At 34.5% G+C, this 23,145-nt stretch overlaps 1 protein-coding gene across 2 annotated transcripts in view; it reads right to left on the bottom strand.

Moving 5' to 3' along the window:
* The window catches only part of TNKS (tankyrase), a 215,563-nt gene that overhangs the window by 97,359 nt on the left and 95,059 nt on the right, over positions 1-23,145 (bottom strand). For both annotated transcript variants that reach the window (XM_087418475.1, XM_004428812.3), the window contains 2 exons: positions 1,209-1,245; positions 391-466 (listed from right to left, as the gene is read on the bottom strand). In XM_087418475.1, coding sequence (XP_087274601.1) covers positions 391-466; positions 1,209-1,245 — 113 coding nt within the window. The remainder of the gene's footprint in view (positions 1-390; positions 467-1,208; positions 1,246-23,145) is intronic.

The following is a 23,145-nucleotide window of genomic DNA, read 5'->3' as shown; positions in this document are numbered from 1 at the left end:
AATAAGAAATCAAAAATGCAAATATCCCAACTAAGATGAGTAAACAGGATGTAAACAAATATTTCCAATTTCCATTATCATTCACAGAAAATAATATATGTTATAATTTTAATCACCGACAAAGCCGCAGTTTCATTTAACAAACAACTTTCAGCGTCTGACATTTAAAAGAAAAGGCTTAAGATTCATGCTTCACCAGCTCTATGAATATGTCACAACAACCAATAACAGATACAGCAGCATTTCATTTTACAGTGAAAAGATGCCAGTAAAAATACAGCCATATATATGTGTGTGTATATATATACATATATATGCCAATTTCAAAAATTTTAAATGTAAAGCAAAAAGAAATTCCAGAAAGGGGATATTATATTTTAAATAACTCACCTTTCTCCCATCACTTGCATGGCAATTCACATTTAGAGGAGTCAGTAAAGCCATTAGTTTTTCTTCATTACCACTCCTATAAAAAGGTAGTAAGTCAATTCCTATAAAATTATAGAGCTTCTTATGAATATTTATAGATATTTTTCATGAGTGGAAAATAATATGAGTTTGCTTTGATTTCTTTTATATGGTTCTGAATCTCTTTTGCTATATTCAATTAATATATTCCTAATTAATTCCTGTAATCACCATACAGTGGTACATCTTAGATAATATAGCTTTCTACACTTTTGTTTTCTTTATCTGCATAAAGTCACCTTCTTAATTACAAACAAACTTTATTCTGATAAGTGATAAACACTGGAGTCAAAAATACATAGAAAATGCTCTAAAAAGCTAATCAATTAAATTATAAATGACCAAGAACAAAAGAAAATGGATGAGAATTTTAACATTTACTTTATGCCCCCCATTCAAGCTTTGCTAGAAAAATTTTCAGAGAAAAATGAAGATATAAGTATTTAACACTCCAAGAATATCATTCAAAAAGCTGGGCAACTAAGGTTTGCAGGTATCTTAAGAAATGTTCCAAATAAAATTAACCTTATAATCATCACTGTATTGAAAGACCGTCTCATTTAACACACTAGTCATGCAACATAAAGTATACAAAGATTTAGTATAAGGTCTTATCCGCATCATCGCATAAAATCCAAGCAAGACAATAACATGTTATAATTTTTACAGTCTTCCACCTGCCCTCCCCCTTCTCTCCCTTACATGCATTATATTCACTTAAAATGAATGGAATCACTTACCTAGCAGCTTCTAGGAGTTCGTCTTTCTTGTATTCACCTAGATGATTGCAAAATATCATGCTGTTAGCATTTGGCAGAAGACAGATTAAGAAATGCAGTAGGCAGCAAACAGAGAATTAAATAGAGAAGAACAGAAAAAGAGAGTCCACACCCCGCTGGGTGATGGAGCCGTGACGTTAGCCAGCTTGTGAAGGCAGCATCACCAGTGCCTTGGAGACGGGCAGCAAATTGACGCAGCTTCTTGTCCAATCCTCAGATGAAACAGCTTTCTTCAGACAACCAATGAATGCTAAATCTCGTGTCCAGAAACACATTCCCTCTGATAACAGCATGCCAGCTGAAGACAATGCCCCCTCCCCCCTTTTCTATTCAGGCTGTCACAGTATACTTGTGAAGCATAATACATTCTGAGACAAAAGCAAAATAATGTGGCTCCTTAAAGGTACAAATTACTATTCTTCAAAAAAACTCAGTTTTATTTGTAATGACAGGGAAAGTTTAAAAAAAAAAAAAAAACATTAATTACCACTGCCGAGCTTTATAGCAGTAGAAAAAAAAGCAGGATCATGAAGCCTTTGCCTCGATAGGGTAGGTCTGTAGACTAGAAATACGTGAACTACGTACAAAATGCTATGAACCTCTTGAAGGCAGCGCTCCAAAAACCAAAACAGTGACTACATTCTTAAATGACAATAACATTCTAATGTGCTGCAATCTTTACACTCTATACAAATCCAATACCAAATTTTAACAAATAATAAATCTTAAAAATATTTTTAAAAAGGAGGCTGGGGTCTCCGAGAATGAGCAGATCTCCAATAGTTAAGCTGTGGATAATTTTTCTCCATTCTGATGTGGATAATTTTCCTCCATTCTGTTTTTTAATATATCACAGACTGAAAATAGGCACATAATTTAAAACCTTCAATACAAATTTCTTAGGGTATTCAAGATCTAACAAACAAGTTTCTTTTGCAAGCTTAACTGAAGGACAAGGAATTTTAATAATATAGCATTTGTTCATTCACATAACTAAAAAGAACAGCCAGGACTATGATTCAGCTATAATATGATGACTCAGTTTGCTATACCGTTAAAGAAATAATTACACAAAATGTCTAAGCAAATAATTATGTGAAAGCAAATATTAAATATACATAGAAGAAGAAATACAAGTTTAGATTAAATGAAAATGTTGTAATTCTAAGAAAGAAGCTTAAATTATTTTTAAAAATCTTATCATTTGCAAATATGGATTTCTTTGCATTTTGTTTCTGTTTTGCTACAGAATGCAGAATATTGATGCAAATACTATAAAGACACCTCAGCACCACCAAGCACATGTTAAAAATTCTATAACCCATCGTTAGCAAATATTTTTTTAGATTAAACTTTGGCTTGCTTCTTGGATTAAGATAACATTAAAATCTAGAAACTGTAAACAGTTATTTTCAAATAAGGAAAAGTTGTTATATATCTATTCTCTCCTAACAGAATTTTACATACCAATAAAGTCACAGGTTCAACAATATACATGGATAAACTACAATGCATGATTCATGATCATTAAGAGTTGGTCTTTCCAATTTTCCATACATTGTATTCCAGATTCTTTAACCGATTGACAATTTAAGGTTCATATTATTATATCCCCTGGCCACTAAGGTTCTTGCCTTCCCAAAGCCAAAGATTTACCTTTATTAAACATTTTAGGTGGCAATATAGAAGTTAGTGAGTCAATTTAAAAAGCTCCTTGTGAGGAAAAGGGCATAACCCATATGCTCAAATCCCTTAAGAATCAAGAGCAAAGTAAACCAAAGTGTGGAATTACCTATAAAAGTCAGTCAGTCAGTCAATAAACATTTATTTGGAAGACCTACATGCCAGATTCAAAACCAAAAAAGACATTATCTCTGAACTCAAGGAATATTAGTCTATTAAATGAGACAGACATGTAAACAAATGATTACAGTAGAGTATGAAAAGAATTTTATGAAATGCTACAAAGAGTTTAAAGGCTAATCTAAATGGTGATTAAGAAGAGGCAGGGTAATTGTGGTTCAAGGAAAGTTTCCTGGAAGAGGGGAAACTTGTGCAGTTTGGAAGAACAGGTGATCCTAAGGTGAAGAAGGGTGGGGAGAGGGAAACAACCAAAGTAAAAGAAATGAGAAGGGAAAGGGTAGCTGTGTAAACCTGACACAAAGCACATTTGTAGGGAAATGGGTAAGGATGAGGCAGAGAATAAACAGAAAGATCATGAATGGCTCTCTAAGAAGTTTGAACTTTATTTTGAAAACAATGAGGAAATAATGAAATACTTTAACAAGGGGAGTGCAAAGGATAAAGATCTGTAAGTTTTGTGATTATAAAAAATATTTCCATATTCTACTCCAGCAAACTTCTGTTTGGGAGGAAAGTGGCCCAAAGTATGTGAAGGGCGGGCAGGGGGAGTAGACAATGAATTCTGACAGTTTATATTTTGGAGTAAGTATAAATTCCCTGATATACAGTAAAAAAGACATTAAAGTTGGGAACTGAAGGTTGCTACTATTGAAATCTAAGTCATAGTGAAACATGACTCCAATAAGCTAGGTAATAAACCTGCAAAGGATTTGGGATCTTCAGAGTTCAAATCTGTCTTCCTACATAAACATCTCGTCAAGTACACCTTATTGATGTTTTCTCCAAAAGGCACATCTTTGCAAAAATGTTATTCCCTCCTGAATAAGCTGATAATAAACCAAAGCTTTCAAAAGGGAACACATAAGCACACCCAACAGAGTCAGACACAAGTATTACAAATGACTTTCCACTCTTACTGTTAGAGACCACAGTACTTGAATCAGCTTTTCTGCAATACATTCCAACATCCACTATCTGGTGCCCAAGGACCACAATCTATAAACAGTCAAAGCTATTTTTCAAATGCTACATCGCGGGAACAACTAACATAATGAATTTAGAGTATCTCACACACTCTGACAACAAATCTGAGCTACCTACTTAACAGCCAAACCACCAGTTCTGTTTCATTTTAGCTGAGAATCTGAAAATACTCTGGCTGAGACTATGGTGCTCTATGGCACATTTATATTCTTTAATAACAACCAGATAAAGGCTAGCAATAGATCAGCCAGAAAGGAAACTAGGCAATTATAGTCAAGATAATAGCAGCCAGGAATGGAGAAAATAGATGGCTTAAAATATTTTTCTTTGATTAGAATAAAATAAGTGGGATAAAAAAAATAAGCAAGCCACAAAGTTTACTTCCCAAAGTCTGATTTTTTTTTAATTAGTAAACTAATTAAACTAATGATAGGATATATGTAAATATAAATACACACACACACACACACACACACGGGAATGGGGGATATGAGTTAATGTGTTAAACAGGTATGTTATCAGAAACAAGGTTAAAAATAAAATTCCCCTTTGTATTTCTCTGAGGTAGGTAGAAACTTCTCTTTCACTTAGCGTAAAGGCAAAATTGCTTTTTGAATAAAAATGAAAAAACTAAATCACTAAATAGAAGTCATGATTACCGACATCTCCATTTTAACATTTTGAGGGACTTTTGCCCCTTTCTTCAGCAACTGACAAGATCAAAATAGACTTAGTTTTGCAGAAATGAGTCATTTGGTTTTGTTAAGCATGGAAAGACGATGAATACGGAATCACAAATTCTTAAGGCAATAAGAAACTAAAAAAGAACCATAACCTTTCTTTTCTCTACTTTGAAACTATGAAGAATATATGCCTATCAGTAACATTTCTTGTTATATGCAATGAGGGGCGATGTAATTTGAAAGTCACCTTTCTCCTGTCACCTCACCCCAATTTCAGAATAGCTCTTCTAAGGGATCATCCACAACATATTCATTTATAGTTAATGAAACTGACGCCAAGGCAGTTAAATGAACTGTCTAAGGTTTCACTGAGTATTATTCACTACCTGTCAGGCCCTGAACAAGCTAAACCAAATCTGAGCTTTGGAAGAAGTGACGTAAACAAAAGAAAAGAGTAACAATACAATAATAGCAATAAAACAATTTTAAAAACAATAACAATAACTAGCTTTAAACAGGTTAAACATATTTATAAAACGTAAACCAAATATTTCCATTTTAAAGCATTTGAACTTTCATATGAGCTTGTAAACAAGGGCAAAAAAAAAGTATACATATACAGGGTTTACCTTTTGGTTTGTTTTAACATTTTGGACCAAGGGAATAGGAATGAAGAAAATTCATTCTGGTCTATTCAAATGATAATGCATTTTGCATTTCCCATAGTATGTTTTAATTTCTTATGCACTAGGCTCAAGGGAAGAGCTTTGTAAAGACTTCAATCAAGAATCTCAGTTATTGGGTTTAGGGACCCAAAGGTTGCTGAGTGCTAAGCAGTACTATGAATTGATAATTCTCATATAGATATTTTCACATCAAGGTTCCAGCTAATATAAGAGATGTACTGATTCTTATAGCAAAACTGACAGCCTATATGGGAAATAGACTTGAAAATTCAGAACCAGCTATGCAGTTATGGAATTTCACTAAAGCACCAGGAAATAATCTAATCTCAAGAAGTTAAAGCTAGGTCTTCCATCAAAAGCAATTTTCAGACAGACTGATATTCTACTACATATAAACAATGACCCCAGTAATGCTTGAATTATTTTTTCTCTTTGAAATCTTTCATGAATATTTTCAGGACAATTGGAGAAAAATTACAAAATTATCAGAGTTCTCAACGCCTTCTTCCTACTTCTGGATTCTATCAATCTTCCCACTACATTCTGACACTGGCTTCAAAGTCCACACCGTTAGTTAAATCATGGTCACAGTGTTTAACTGTACACCCATTCTAAACATGGAATAATTTGGGGCTCTCAAGTTCTGGGCTTGAACAGAGTTATTTTCCTGGTAGAAAATGAACTTCCCCTCTATTGCCTCCTACAACTTTGATCTTTTTAATTAGCCAACATCAGCTAACATTAAACATCACCAGTGTTATAATATCATCAAAATCTCTAAGTTGTGCTGTCCAATACAGTACCCAGCACCCCCACTTGGCTACTTACTTTTAAATGAATTAAATTTATAAAAAAATAAAAATTCTGTTTCTCAGTTGCTCTAACCATACTTCAAGTACTCAACAGGCACATGTCGCTAGTACCTACCATACTGGACAGTGCAGAGAACGCTAGACAGAATAGTTGCAACTTTTTTTGGACTATGCTACTCCAGAGTGTTTATGAGGTCTATTTAAGAAGTTATCTTTTACTCTAATAAACTACTTTCCATATTATTCTTACTCTTAAAATTGTCACTGCCAAAACTCTTCTTTTTTTCCCTTACTGAATATCAAATAACTTGTTCATCAGCATGAAACAGAGGGGAAAACACTGGACTATACGATGCAAGATCTGGAGTGAGTTCTAGCTCTGCCACTGATTTACTCATGTGACCTCAGGAAAGTCACTTTTATCTTCCAGGAAGCCTCCATTTTATTGTCATCTGGAAAATGACAGTGAAGGGTTAAATGATCTCTGAAGTTTCAGCTCTAAAATTCTCATCCTATATTTGATTCTCAATACTACTTAGATCTTTTTCTGAGACAGTTTTAATGTTGCTCTAAATAGACTTTAAAGAAAAACATAAAATTACCTGGGGAAAACAAATCTCTACTAAACTACTATAAAAACTAGTACCTGGGAATTATAGAGTAAGCAGTAAAGCAATTTTACCCAAGCTGTATTATGTACTTAGTTAGTAATTCTACATTTTTGGTAATACTCTAACTAGAAGCTGAACGAAAATAGCTATTTCAGAAGGAAGTGGTATCTTTGTATAATTCTGGTCTTTAATTATAGATATTTCTATTTTGTTGATAAGATTTCTTTTTAAAGAAAAAAAGTTCACCTAAGTATGGAACTAGACAGAGACCAAGAGGATTATTATTTGAGAAGAATTTTCCAATTCTTTAGGAAAATGGAGATGTCCCACTCCCTGTAGAGCAGCTGAAAATCAATTTGCAAAGATAACAGACCCCCAAATACAACTATATTATCCTCTATCACAGTATTTAAACAATAAAAAATTATAATTCATTACATGTCAAAAGAAAAACCTAAACCAATGTTCTAAAACATTCCAAAAACACAATAAAACATTCAAACATAACAAAGGCTCTCCAAAAAATGTATAATGCAATCAATTAGTAATATGATTGTTAACCAGAAACTGTTAATCAGTTTCTCTGTATGCAGTAATATGACCTCACTTAGCCCCAGCAACATCTAAGATATACATCCTATTTATAGACACCTAGCAGGATTTCAAATAATTTATACCTGTTTCTGACAATCTGTCAATTGTATTTGGAATATAACTAAGACTTTTCCCTGAAAATTTTCTTTGTTAAAAATGTAAGTATTAAAATTTGGGACATAAATATAAATACACACTGGCCAAAAAAGAGGTTGTATTATAAGATGTATAGATTCTCTCAAGCTAGATATTAAAAGCCAAGAGAGGTGTTCCTATAGGACGTTGTTAACCAATGAGTCATTCCGCACAGTGTGTCCACCCTTTCAAAGAAAATGTCCTTCTACATTATGTTGAGGAGGGAGAGAAGGAAAGAAGGAGGGAGGGAGGGAGCTCTCACGCTATGCATGGCAGATTGTGATGCCATGTATTGAGTCTGGGTGCCTGGAATGCCCACTATTACTTAAGACACCAACTGTCTGTGCTAACGGCTGATCCGGGCTGGGAAAAGGGGGACACTGATTTTTTACTATCACATGTTTGTTCCCAAAAAAGTGGTCTGGAAAAGTAATATCCATATTTGATCCAAAACAATTTGGCCAATAGTTTTATATTCTTTGTTCTATACCAGTGGTCCTTTTTCTATAGTCATCAACCCACAATTCCTTATTTGCAAATCCGAAAAGCTCTAAAAACTCATTTGGCAGCAAAACTTGACCCACTTAGTGTACACAGCAATCATATATTTCACTGCAAAAATATTAATGTTTGATTATAGGGTACAGCCCAAGACTCCACTAGAATGTTTTATAAGATACAGTAGATGTACTTTGTCTTATTTTATTTATTTACTTACTGAAGTATAATTTACATACAGTAAAATTCAAGCTTTTCAGATGTATGGGTCTGCGAATTTTGACACTTATACAGTAGTGTGGTCACTGTCTCAAGATATAAAACATTTCCATCACCCAAAAAATTTCCTCAGGCCCCTCTATAATCAATCTCCTATCCCAACTCCATTCCATGGCAACCACTGACCAGATTTCTGGCCCTATAGTTTTATTTTTTATAGAATGTCATATAAATAGGACCGCAGAATATGTAAATTTTTGAGTATGGCTTCTTTTACTTGGTATAAATGTTTTTGAGATTCATTCACATCATTGGACATATCAGTATTTGTTCCTTTTGATTGCTAAGTAGTACTCCATTACACGAACACACTTGAATTTGCAACATTTGGGTTGTTTCCAGCTCTTGGTGATTATGAATAAAGCTACTAAAAATATTCAAGCAGGATTTTGTATGGACGTATGTCTTCATTTCCCTTGGGCAATACCTAGGAGTGGGGGTGCTGGGTTGTACAGTAAGTGTAGGTCTAACTTTATAAGAAAATGCCAAATCATATCTTTTCTAAAATTTGAAAAATTCTTAATTCTGGAATATGGAAATGTCACCTATAGAAAGGAATAAGAACAAAAAGAAAAAGTTGACTAATGAGAAATATGACAGTACTGCCACAACCTCATAGCTAGAAATCCCAACCTTGCCTCTTGTGGGGGCAATTCACCTAACCTGAACTAATTTGCACACCTTTTGGTTCTTCAGTTCTCACTTGTTCTGTCTTTTGTATTTTTTTTAAACAAAGAGAATATACAAATTTGATCTCTTCATTCAAGGAACTGTTTTGTATGCAGTACCTGCAATCTCAGGGCTATGAGAATATATGAACAAAGCATACTTTGATTTATAAGAACCAGGCTGTTATCTGTGAAAAGAAAATTACTTTCCTGCAGTCCTTGCTCTTATCAGGGTGCGTGGCCCCTCAAGGCATCAGCCTACTGAGGGCCTGGAGTTTTATGCGACCCCTATTTGGGGGTCAGACCTCTGCTTCTTATAATACGTATAAGGAACTAAGGAAATGAAGGCTAACACAGAAGTACAAGTGACTACTTTTTGAATGATGTAAGAACTATTTTGTCTTCATTGTCATTATTGTATATGACTGTCCTTGGTTTACAAAGTCTCTGAATTACGTAGTGACTTGCTTGCAATTTTGGTCTTCCCAAGAAGCAGGAATTGTGATTTACTTATTCAGCTGCAAATGCTTAGCTTATTTTTTTCTTATATTTTCCCAAAAGTATCACTAAATCTCTTATTCAGAGTTAGAGTTAATTAACTTTAATGAAGTCTGATTAATGGTATTATCTTAGGCATAATCTTTCTCATTCAAACCCTCACTCTTTTTTAAAAAAACGCCATTCATTTATTAGTTCTCCTTTGAATAACATCATTTATATATTCATTTAACAATATATATCCACTATCTACAATATGCCAAGCGTAACACAGCTACTACTACTGTACCATGTACTGAATCTTGAATCATTAGGAGAAAAAGTGATGGAATTGGAGCTAATATACCAGGAATGGCACCAATCCCACAGAATATCTTATTCATTTAGCAGGCTGCAGTATACAACTGTTGCTGATGGGAGTATACGACCCATGTGAATATTATTTGTCAGGTGTGGTGAGGAAAAGTGGTTGAGGACCACTTTCAGGAGATAACAGAGCTAAGCACTATGTTCTTAAAGCTTTTAGTTGTTTACCATTGAGGCTGAGAGAGAGACAGAGACACTGTGCTTGCCTCTGTAAATAAAAGATTTAGATCAGGGAAATGATAGTTCCTAACCTTTTTTGGATCATGAACCAGTTTTAAGGAGCTAATGAAAGCAGCTTTAGACCCTCTCCCTAGGGAGGAAATACTTTGCGTGAGCATAAACTCAAATTTTTGCCTACAGTTTTAGAGTTTTTACAGACTTATTGGATTCTGAAGTTATCACAAATTAAAAACCTCTGTTAAAAACAAAAAACACAAAAAACTTCTGACTTACACTATTGAGTCTAAACATAATCTTAGAACAGACTTGGCAAGTTAAACTAGTTTGATATTCTTACTTCATACATGATTTAGTTAAGACTCAGAATAGGTAAATAACTTGTCTAAAATTTTAAAACTATGTAGTGGCAAAGCTAGGACTGGAATTTCTGCCCTTTGATAGTATTTTTAATTGGAATGATACAAAGTGATTTCACGAAGTCAGTCATATATAAGCTTGGCCATACATTCTTGGACAGGATTTTAACATGTGGAGATGGATTGGAGGTTGGATAATTATCCACACGAGCAAAGACGTTCAGGAAAATGCAAGGTGTATTTCAGGAAAAGTGACTGATGTCAAATTTACAGTACGTCGGGAAGGTGAAGTAAAATAGGGGACATTAAATAATAATTTTTAAAAATAAAGTTGGTCTATATTTAAAAGGATCTTGAATGCTAGGTTGTAGAGTTGAACATTATTTTTAAGGTACAGGAACAGGCAGTCATTCCTTTCTCTTTTTTTTGAGCAGGAGAGTAAGTTAATTAAAGCTGAACTTAACCTGGTAACTCAATAAGTTAAGACCTGGAGACACTGGGGATCAGTTACAGGGCTACTGTAGGAGAATGGTGTGAGGAAAAAGTACATAAATGGTAGCAAGAAGGATGGAAAGAATGTCAAGTAGAGAGAAGGCACTGAAAGATCACAATGTAGCCGAGCTTGTAATTTGATGTGTTAGCTTTATGTGTGACTAGGGATATATCATGTTACATAGCTATAAATTAAATGGAGAAATTTAAAATACTTACATCTTGATCTTAGATTAATACTCTGTCCAATAATCTTTCTGAACATAATCAGAGTAGCAACACTTTTTTGATTCAGCTTGTACTTAACGGAAATATTACCACAGATTCAAACTTCATATACTAAGAAACACCCATTAAGTTAGAATAATCTATTCAAATAACATAGCTAGTTTAATTACTAGATTAGTTGTTAAAATTGAACAGTCTTTGATTCTCGTACAGCCAATTTCAAGACAGACATTGAGGGTTCACAGTTTAGCTAGGAGGCATTTCAGACATTAAAGAAAAGGTTCTCCAAGAGAAGTAGTTTTGGAAAATATTGTATCTAAAAGCCGATAAAGAGAGCTATTGAGATATAATGTCTGGAAAGCCAGTTTGTTTCTTTCCTGGGCATAATATTAGCTTAAAAAAAAAAATCCAATACAGTTGAACATTCACTTAATTAATTTAACCATTTTCTTATTATAAAGTTAATACAATGGGCTATTGTGTTATCATGATTGCTTTGGGTTTTAACTTTCTTCTTATACTTTTATCTACTTTCCTTATTTTGTTCAGCTGAGAAGGAGATATATGAAGATGTTTATTATTTCAGAAAAATATGGAGGAAAGACTTAAAAGTTGAGGAAATGAAGAGAACATATTTGCATTTTTTTTGAAAAATGATTCTGTAGTATTTTGCTTTGGGACATTGTTTCAAGTCTATCTAAATGTAAGTCAAGAAAACATTTTTATCTGAAGCAGCAAACAGCAGAAATAGGGTAGGAAATGTTCAATTTCAGATAATCTTAAATTTATCTTATTGGTATACATTGTTCTATGTAGAGACGGCTTGAAGCCACATGTCAACTGTACATTTTAATTTTCTTATCTGGAATACATTTAACCCCATCCCCTAGTATCAGTTTTATTGTCTAGTTCCTTCTTATTTTAAATACCTAGCAAAACAGGATAGCAGCATTTCTATCAGAAACGTGTATAAGACAATCTTATATTAATAATAATAAAATTTGAGTCACCACTCCTTGTCTTTTGCATGTGCTGATATAAATTTGTCTGCCTAGTTATTATTTCTTAGAGGGCATAAATTAGATTTATGTAATTTTCAGTGCTTGATATTATCTTTTTGGTAAATGATTATTCAGAACTTGTTCCTCTTATTTTTTAAAAAAGCTGCTTAGATTAACCTGTGATATACATCACTTCATGCATACAACCTTGCGATGATGTTCAGACACTGATGATAATATTAGTTTGTTTTTCCAGGGTTAGGTTTTAGTTTTTGCATTATCCATAACTTTATCATAGAATTTGTCTGTAAGAAGTGTTTACCACCATTTCTAAACAGAGATGACTAAAGTCAGAGATTGCACATACTACATATGAAAGTTTCTTGAATGAAGAGATCAAATTTGTATACTGGTTGAAAAAAACAACAATGAATTCTTTTTTTATTATTTTTTATTTTTTGTGAGGAAGATGAGCCCTGAGCTAACATCCACCGCCAATCCTCCTCTTTTTGCTGAGGAGGATTGGCCCTGGGCTAACATCCGTACCCATCTTCCTCTACTTTATATGGGATGCTGCCACAGCACGGCTTGACAAGCAGTGCATCAGTCCGCGCCCGGGGTTCCAAACCTGCGAACCCCGGGCCGCCAAAGCAGAGTACACAAACTTAACCACTACGCCACCAGGCTGGCGCCCAACAATGAATTCTTTTTGAAATAATGATTTTGATATAAATATAATACTTCACATCAAATATTAAGAACAATTTCTGAAGGTAAAAATAGTGTTTTTGAATATTTTGGTATTTCTACTCTTTGATGGACTTATTTCCCTCCCATGAATTTATAAACTACCCTCATACAAAAATTATGACTTAGCCTTATTAAAAAGTTGCTACCATAAAAATCAACTCTCTTGGAACACTCAAGGACTAAATCTTACTCCAGATAGCCAAGTTTCCAACATCACTGCTAATTTAGCATTTTAATTTCTCTGCTTTTGATGGAATTTCTTTCTGAAATACATTACACACTTTTTCGCATTCAAAAATGGATTATTCCAAACATAATTTAACTTTTCTTGACAAATCAGGGCCAATTATGAATTTCCACCAAACTGCAATACTATAGCAATGCTATCTGGGCCTGTTGAGATATGCAGGGATAGTGTGCCTATCCAAAATGGCTCCAGACTGCTCTATGCATGTTATTATTTTTTAATGTATAATTTATTTTTCTATTTTCTTTTGTGTTAATGAATCTCTTTATGTATTTCCTTTTAATTTACAGTGTCTAAAAATACTGTCCAGTAGAAATATAATGCTAGGTACACACATAATTTTAAATTTTCTAGTAGCCACGTTAAAAAAAAGTAAAGAAACATAAGACTAATTTTAATAACACATTTTATTTAACTCAATATATCTAAAATATTATCATTTCAAATATGGCACTAGGCCCATTGCATGTGTTCAATAGCCACCTGTGGCTAGTGGCTACTGTACTGGAGAGTGCACATCTAAAACTACCATGTGCGCGAAGCTTATAAAACCTAGTACACACTCCCAGTAAAGTTGGAGCAAATCCTCTCTGAGTGAGGTAAGAAGGGCTTTCTACGTATAAGGAACTTCTGAGATTCAGAGCATGACTTCTGGGCATTTATTTGGTAGAAGTGGAGTGACGGGAGGGAGAGAGAAGAAAAGGGAAGTGGGGGGTGGGGAGAAGAGACAACTAGGAGAAGGAGGAGAGCAGTAAAAGTAGTGGTAGGAATAAGGTAAGGGAGGGGAAAGAATCCAATAATAAAGTTGGTGAGGTAGACTCTGAGAAGGGTGGAGACTCAGAGGTGAGTAAGACATAAGAAGTACTGAGCATTAATGACCAAAACAAGGCAAAAATGAGGCTTTTCTTAGTAGGTAATCTAGCGCTTTTAAAGATGCACGCAATGATGATGAAAATTCACAGGCATTAAGGACTGAAGAATCCTTGCAACATGCTACAGTTTTCAGAGAGAGAGACCAGTGCTGGTTAATGATGACTCAGAGAGGCAGCATAAGCTTTTTATAAGGCTACGTCACTCAACTGTATATGCCAAGAAGTGACTGAAGGTATGCTTAGATAATGTGTCAAACACACCATTAATCACTTTTACTGAATCTTGTAGAGATGAACAACTTAACCAAAAGAAATACAGACTATGTCTAGTGACTCTGAAGTCCTGGGCAAGGGACCAAAGGACTTGGTAAATTCATCATTTCTTCTTGCTGACTAACTTAAAAGAAATGGAAATTTGAAAAAAAAGGAAAAGCTGGCTATCTAGATAACGGGAAATAACAAAATCTGGTCTTGAGGAATCTAGGCTCAGGATATAGAATGATGGTGAGCCTTACAAGAAGAACATGAAGAATGCGGATAAATATAATGTCCTGCTATTAGAGTAAAAAAAACAAAAAGTGAACTGCTCAAATATATGTGAAGAAAGACTAAAAACTGACTCAAGATTAGCCCAGATGAAACTACTCTGAAGCTGGTTTGATAGGAAGATCAATAAATTAATGTGACAAATTTACAAAAAAGCAAATGGAAAGTTAGGTTGTAACAGCAGAATAAAAAACTTTTTTAAAAGGAGGGGGCTATTTAGCCTTCAGTACAAAAGACTGAAGTGGTAGAGGCGGTAGTTATAGGAAGGGTCCTGACTCTACTCTCAGTATTTCAGAGGAGGCTCTAAAAAAGAAAAATGTTTAGCCATATACAATGTAGTTCCAAAAAGAAGTTACTGTATTTGGCTTAATAAATGGGAGAAATATTTCTAACCATTTAAGTTATTCAACAATGGACTAATTATGGCAGAGAGCTCACAGGGACACAGAATAGAAATGCCACACATAGGAATACAGTACAGAATCCTTATGGGTAATGGATGAGATCAGCTAACCTCTAAATCTAAGATCCCGTCCAGATCCACGATTGTATGTGTGACGTTTATGTTACAGCTGTATACTTGTTAATTATAATAAATTTGGACTTAAGGACCCATGCATGCATTCTTTACAGTCTGCTCTTCATCAGGTCCATCCATTAGTCTCTAAGTTCAGTTCACATACAAAATTGTATGAAAAATATTATTATTTGACAGGCACTTTCCTTGAATCAACTCATTTAATCTTCAAATAATGCTTTGATTCTATTGTTACCTCCATTTTACAGATGAGGAAACTGAGCAGTAGAAGGTCACATAGCTAACGTATTCGTTTCCTTTTGTTGTTGTAACAAATTACTAGAAACTGGTTTAAAACACAAATTTATTCTCTTATTCTGGAGGTCAGAAGTCTAAAATAGACCAGCAGGGCTGCATTTCTTTTGGAAGCTCTAGGAGACAATCCATGCCCTTGTTTTTTCTTCTAGCTTCTAAAGGGTGCCCACACTCTTTGGCCTGTGGCCAGGCATCACTATGACCTCTGCTTCCACATCACATCTCTTTTCTCTGACTGACCCTCTTTCATCCTTTCTATAAGGACTCTTGTGAGTATATTGGGCCTACCCTGATAACTTAAAATTATCTCTCCATCTTAAGATCCTTAACTTAACCACATCTGCAAAGTCCCTTCTACCCTGTAAGGTAACATTCACAGGTTCCCGGGATTAGTATGTGGGCAACTCTGGGGGGCCATTATTGTGCCTATCACAGCTAGTCTATGGCAGATAGAGGATTTTTAACCACACCAAATTGTGTCTCTCAAATACCGCTCCTCTGTAAATGGAAAGTAGATTATACTTTCTAAGGTATTCCCTAGAAGCCGCCAGGAATAAAGAATTTTCTCCAATAAGGCACGTGAAATTTAACGCCTATGGTTATAGACTATAAAGCAACAAATAGAATTCTACCTGGCATGACCGTTTTTTGGAGACTAAGCTGTTTAAAAAATATACAGTCAGACAGAGAAAGACAAATATCATATGATTTCACTTATATGTGAAATCCGAAAAACAAAACAAACAAACAAAACAAAACAGAAATAGATTCACAGATACAGGAAACAAACTGGTGGTCACCAGAAGGGGGAGGAGCTAGGGGCAGGTGAAACAGGTGAAGGGGAGTAATATGTATAAACTTCAGTAATAAAATAAATAAGTCATGGGGATGTAATGTGCAGCATAGAGACAGAGTCAATAAATTGTAATAACTTTGTAAGGTGACAGATGGTAACTAGACTTATTGTGGTAATCATTCTATAATGTATATAAATATTGAATCTCTAAGATGTACATCTGAAACTAACAGGATATTGCATGTCAATTATACTTCGATTAAAAAAAATATAGTGAACATATAAAGAAAATAGCTACTATACTTTTTGGTTAAGTTCACAATGATATAAAAAACATTCTTTATCAATAAAAACATGTTTATGTATTCTGAAATAAAGATTCTGGTGAAATTCTGAGTAACCACATTCATACCTCTTTTCAACTGCAAAGGAATTAAAATTTAAAGTTTTTGTAAAAGCATGTTTTACATAAGGAATATTCCATCTTTAGCTATTAGTACTAGGTTAGGAACAAACTAGGGAAAAATATAAATCCAAATAGAAAAGCACAATAGACATGTTATTTTTGTCTACCCAAATGCCTGTTACATCCTTCTGGCAAGTGCTCTCTCCCTTGTTTTGGGGACTAGCTCCTCCTTTACGATGATTCTGTGATTCTGGTGGAGTTCCCACTCACAGAGCCCTGCTCCACCCTGGCCAGTCATCACACTCCAGCCACAGAGCAGTGACTGCTCCAGGTATAGCAGCTCAGAGTTCTTCCTTGAGACTTTTCACTACACAACGGGGAAAGAGCCCTCTTTCTACAATAGAAAAATAATAAGGGCTATAGGGTTGTCACCTTGGAGCTGCCAAGGGCCGTGTTCCTCAAATATGAAGAGCTAAGAAAATAAAAAACAGACACAAAATGGAGACAGGCTGCAGCCAGTGGGCAGTGGGAACTGGGGACAGAAAGAACAGAGAGGGGAAAGAGAAATAACAGAAAGAGAGCAGGAGGGAGTGAGGAGAAAGGTACAGGAGTGAGGGTAAAGGAGCAGAGAAGGGGGCAGAAAGGAGGTGGGCAGTGACAGTCAGATACATGACACAGTTTGAGTCCCTGGATCCAGCAGACCCTGATGTCAATCTTCGCCTCTATGTGGTTAGTACCCTTAACCAACAAACTTTGTCAGTTAAACAATAGTAATTTGATTCATGAGGGTTCACAATGTGCTTTGTTCTCTTCCCTTTAACTTCCTCTCACTTCACCCTAAAAAACAAAAAACAAAACAGGGGGCCAGCCCCGTGGCATAGTGGTTGGGTTCAAGAGCTCTGCTTCAGCAGCCTGGGGTTTGCAGGTTTGGATCCCGGGTGCAGACCTATGCACCACCTATCAAGCCATGCTGTGGCAGCATCCCACATACAAAATAGAGCAAGATGGGCACAGATGTTAGCTCAGGGTCAATCTTCCTCACTAAAAAAGAAAAAGACAAAAAAAGAAACAAAAAAACAGGCAAATTCAAACCAATCTTAAGTGGCTGAAGTCTCCAACTTACTTTTTAAAAACATGGCCTTAGGTAGATTCCAAATAATTTAATACTGATATGACTTAATTCAAGTTTATTTGCTTCATACTGTTTTTTTAAAATGATGTTCACATTTATTTTTATGTAATACACAAGGCCCTTTAAAATGCACGTTATATAAGTACCTCACTCAGAAATAATTTTCCAGAAAGGAGATATATATATATAAGGACATAACATATATATATATTTTTTCTTCTTCTTCTTCTTTGACCCAAGAACAAAGCCTTTCTGGCAAAAACATTTGTGTCTGGGATTTTTAGAGTAATCTTTGAAGTTAGATAAGATGGGTTAATAATGATCCTCTTCCAGGGCTACACACGCTTATTGAGCACACAAAAAAGACTGAATAGACTTATAATAAAAAGAGAAGCTAAAAAGCTCTAATTGGAGTCAGGATGGTATATTACTGCTGTCTTTAATCTTTCTTCCTCCTCTAATTTTATGCCTTTCATCATAAAGGTGGGGGTGGTCTGTGCACATGTCCATGGCAGGCGCGTGGCCTGGGCCTGGCTTGGGAATCACTGGTAAGTCATACCACCTTTCGTGCCAGACATTTTGAATGAATCCTGGGTCTGCTACTTTCTAGCCATGTGAGTTTCACCAAATCATTTAACCTTTCTCTAAGCTTCATGTTTCTCATTGTAAAAAAAGAAAGATAATGTTTACCTTATAGGTTGCTCAGAGGATCAAGGATAATATAAATAACCACCCAACAATGCATGACTCACAGTAAACCTCCAACACGAGATAATAATGATGATGATGATAGGAAGAAGAATGCTTTTCAAATTTTAAAGCACTTGATTTATTAACAATTGTTTATTATTTCTCCCTGTAAATCACCAGGGAGATAGACCTCTTTTTCATTAACATCAGTGAAAGAATTTTGATTAAAAAGAACTAACACTTAAGGAACCTGAGAAAACAGATTTCTCCATACGCCACTAACTTTCTCTATAATAAAATGGCTTTTATATAATGAAAAGCGGGGGAGGCATTTTATCTTACTGTCTTAAAAATTTTGCTGGGTCCTGAGAAAGTTGTAATCACAATATTAAAAGAAAGCTATAAAAACTGATATACCACATTAATAAAAGAATGGAAAAAATAGAGGGTTTTAAATAATTTCCAAGAAAAAGTGAAAGCTATTCAGAGGAAGATGATAAGAAAAACCATGGAGATGAACTTTCCCTTCTCCTCCACACCAAAAGAGACAGAACCTTATTGAGAGTGATAGACCCTGTTACAAAGAGTAAATCTCTACTTCCTCATTAGAGAGAGAACCTCATTCCAAAAGAAAGATGTATGTATTGGTAATAAGCTCCTATCATACAGATATTTGATATTTCTTAATATCCTAGGTGGTAACCTAATGACTTCTAGCAGCTTCAGGCATATCCACAGATCAATAATAATAAGTCATAATGAAAAATATGAATTTGTTACTATATTTCAGGTTTTGTTTTTGTTAATTTTTAACTTTAGATTTACTTTAAATTGCATATAATGATTTCCTGAAATGCATATCAATTTTGGCTTATTTTTATCTATCTACCATGGAAATGTACCAACCCTGCAATGTAGTAATCCTTATGAAATTTGACTGCAGGTTAATATGCACATAAGTAGTATTTTAAAGCATGGGGTTTGAGATAAATTAAAAATAAAATTAATCTAGGATTAATACTCTGTTACATATTGAGGAAGTGCAAGTCAGCTCTGCTGATAATGACTGTTTTCAACAGGACATGGACAAGGCCACATAAAACAACGTTTCTCTAAAGGCCATACCACAGCTTAGACGTGACCAACGATCCTTTCTTCCGAGTTACTGTTGCTTTCTTAACGACATCACCAACCTGGCTTCAGGATCAGTTCTGCTAGCAGTCACTGATTATGTGCGTGCGTGCATGCATGTGTGTGTGTGTGTGGGTGTACATACCTCCAGTATATAGTAAACATTAAAGCACAGAAATCTATGATTTGCAGATTGAAGATATCTATTTCCTTTTCCTCTCTTCTTGCTTCTTTAGTAGCAGGATATTAAGTAATATCTTAAGAAAATTAAAGAAAGGGCACGTTTAGAACTCAAGTTAAATAAGTTACTATCTATTACCACCTTCAGCAAAAGGTTCCAACATTATATAAGCTCTAACTAAAAAAAAACCAAAGCAAACTAGCGCACGCACACTGGCAAGCACACGTTTACCCTTATTCTAGATGGTAATTTCCTGTGTTCACGTTTTGCATAATGATTCTGATCACTTGATGCTTTCTGACGGATACAGAAGAAAGTCCTATCTATTTGGTAGAATGATACTGTTGTTGCTGAGAACAAGCTATAGAAGAATTGAATTTTTTTTTTCCTTTTGCTTAGTTTGTTTACTGTATCTATTTCGTGCCAAGCTTTTGGATGACCCAGAAGTAACTGGAGAGTGAAATTGAATAAGATCATTTGATTTTAATCTAGGCTAAATTCTTTTGACATCGTTGAGCAAAAGTATGGAAAAACAAAATATTCCACATGGAAAAATATACAAAAATGTTAGACAGAAAACATGAAGCCTCAAAAGTTAATAGCAAACAACTCAGGTGTAGTAAATGCTGATCCTTGGCTTTAGTAATTTCTGCAGAGAATCAATTGCCCCTTCCTCTGTGCTCCATACCACTTTCTATATTGTATGAAAAATCATTTGTGGGTCTGTCTTCCTTGCCTAACTTGAGCTCCCTGAAGTCAGGAACCATACTTTATATTCATTCCTACATCTCCAGAAACGCTCAAATGCATTTTATTAGAAAAAGAGGAATACCTATCTCACTTTCCCATCCCTGGAGTTGCATACGTTTCTTAAAAAGAATGTCTCATCTAGGGGCAGCTCCATCGCAACAACAGAGGAGTCTACTTTATCTAGGCTTAGAACTAAGAATGAAAGTATCACAAAGTTGCATAGGAAATTCCTGAAAAAACCAACAGGATAGGATTAGGATATAGATTTAGAAAACTGCATTATAGATAAACCAGGATAAATAAATACAAACTTTGATGTGGCAATTAGAAATTGATGAATGAAAATATTATCCTTTTAATTCGGTCAAAAATTATTATAACCATATACATATAAATGTACTTTCCAGTAAAAAAGGTTTGGCTTGCTATATAACTCGCTAGCTTTTTAGGACATATCTCTTACTTCTGAAAGCAAGGCAAATAGTTTTGAGGAGAGAGATATTTGAATTACTATGGGAAGAAAAAAATTTTAATAGCAATCAATAAACTAATCAAACCTATGGCCATGTATGTTATGTAAAGAACTTGTTACTTTCCTCTCCTCTTTCTCCAGGAGAATAGTAGACTAATTATAATTAGGGGCCTTTATAAGGCTGAATAAAATTCCATTTTGTGTATGAACCATAAATTCTATTTACATATGTACCACATTTTGCTTATCCATTCATCTCTCGATGGACACAAGTTGCTTCCACCATTTATCTATTGCGAATAATGCTACTATGAACAGGACTGTACAGATATCTCTTTGAGTCTCTGCCTTCAATTCTTTTGAATATAGACCCAGAAGTTGAACTGCTGGACCATACAGTAACTCTACTTTTATTTTTGAGGAACCTCCATACTGTTTTCCATAGCAGTTGCATCATTTTACATTCCCATCAACAGTGCACAAGGGTTCCAATTTCTCTATACCTTCGCCAGTATTTGTTCTTTTCTGTTGTTTGTTTTTTTATAGCCATCCTAATGGGTGTGAAGTAGTGTCACCTCAACTTTCTTTTATATTTCTTCTCAAGACTATGTCTAATGAATACATTTTTAATAAAAACTGATTTCCCAAGATTCTATAAATGACTTCAAAATATGGGTAAAAAGCAAACATATATGAATGATTTCTCAAATTATGTACAATAAAGTAGATTCTGATTTTTACTTGATCTGTGTTTTCCTTTGTTGACTTAAAATTTATATAAAAATAAATTAGACAAAATATTAATCTTTTCTTTCTCTTATGGGAGTATAGTATAATCAATTACTTTATGACAACAGGCTATAAAGAAGTACAGTACTTATATACTTTTAGTAAGGCTATTATGGTAGTAGTTCTCCAAAAGAGGTAAAATAATGAATTCTCTCTTTCAATTTGAATTTACATGAATTTTTATGAGATACTAAAGTATGTACAGTTATTTAATAATATTTTCTTTGCAGGTATAAACCAAGGTTTATATGCTAGAAAGAGTTAACATATTTTTACTAAAGGTACTATTATTCATTTTAAATAGAGAATTAAAATATCTCCAGAAAAGAACTGATGAGAAATTAGAGCTAAAAAAAAAAAAAGAAAAAAATGGTGTTCAATATTCTAAACTAAACTAAGTATTATTTCAAGGACAACATTATAAGATTCATTTTATACACAAAAGAAGAGTCTAACAAATTACAGCTAGATACTTCATGGCTGGTCAAGTTTATGAAGGATGACATTATTCTGGTCCATCTGCTACCATATCAAATTATTTGTCCCCAGCCGAAATAGCATATAGACACAAACAAAATTTAAATTATGTTTGTGGAAATCTTAGTGTGACAAATGTAGATAACTGTTTCAAATAAATTCACATTTCTAATTTGTGATTATGTAATAACAACCACACATTTTTAGAGAAAGCCACAGCAGCGTTCAAATACTAGAAATGATTCTTCCTGGGGCTGGCCTGGTGGCGTAGTGGTTAAGGTCATATGTTCCGCTTCGGCAGCCCAGGGTTCGCAGGTTCGGATCCCAGGCGCGGACCTATGCACCACCTGTCAAGCCATGCTGTGGCAGCGTCCCATATACAAAATAGAGGAAGATGGGCATGGATGTTAGCTTAGGGCCAATCTTCCTCAGCAAAAAGAGGAAGATTGGCAACAGATGTTAGTCATGGCCAATCTTCCTGACCAAAAAAACCAAAAAACAAAGAATACTGTGCATTCATTTTGAGTAAATATGGTTTAATTGATAGAACTAGCCATTTGTATAATGGCTTCTGCAAATAATTACGGAGGAATGGTGACAAAGACTACCTAAGAGCAAGTCAGCACAAAATTTCAGCAAGCTATTTTCAGATTCTTGAAAGCCTAATGTTTTCTCATCTTAATAACCTTAAAAGATTGAAGTCAAATACTTCTATATCAAGCTTGCACAGAATTATCTGTAGCTATTTGGAAATGTACAAATTTTAAATCTCAGGGGTCCAATGATATGTCTTGGAATATAAGACTTTTTGAGGCTATCTGCTCAAGAGTGAAACTAAGAAACACTTTAAGATGCACTCTCTGCTTTGTGTGAGATGAAGATCTATAGTTTTC

This window comes from Ceratotherium simum, chromosome 28, assembly GCF_057802395.1.
Source record: "Ceratotherium simum simum isolate JZ-2026a chromosome 28, ASM5780239v1, whole genome shotgun sequence".
Lineage (NCBI taxonomy): Eukaryota > Metazoa > Chordata > Mammalia > Perissodactyla > Rhinocerotidae > Ceratotherium > Ceratotherium simum.
The sequence above is the reverse complement of the archived record's forward strand: the minus strand, read 5'-3'. Positions and strand labels throughout refer to the sequence as shown.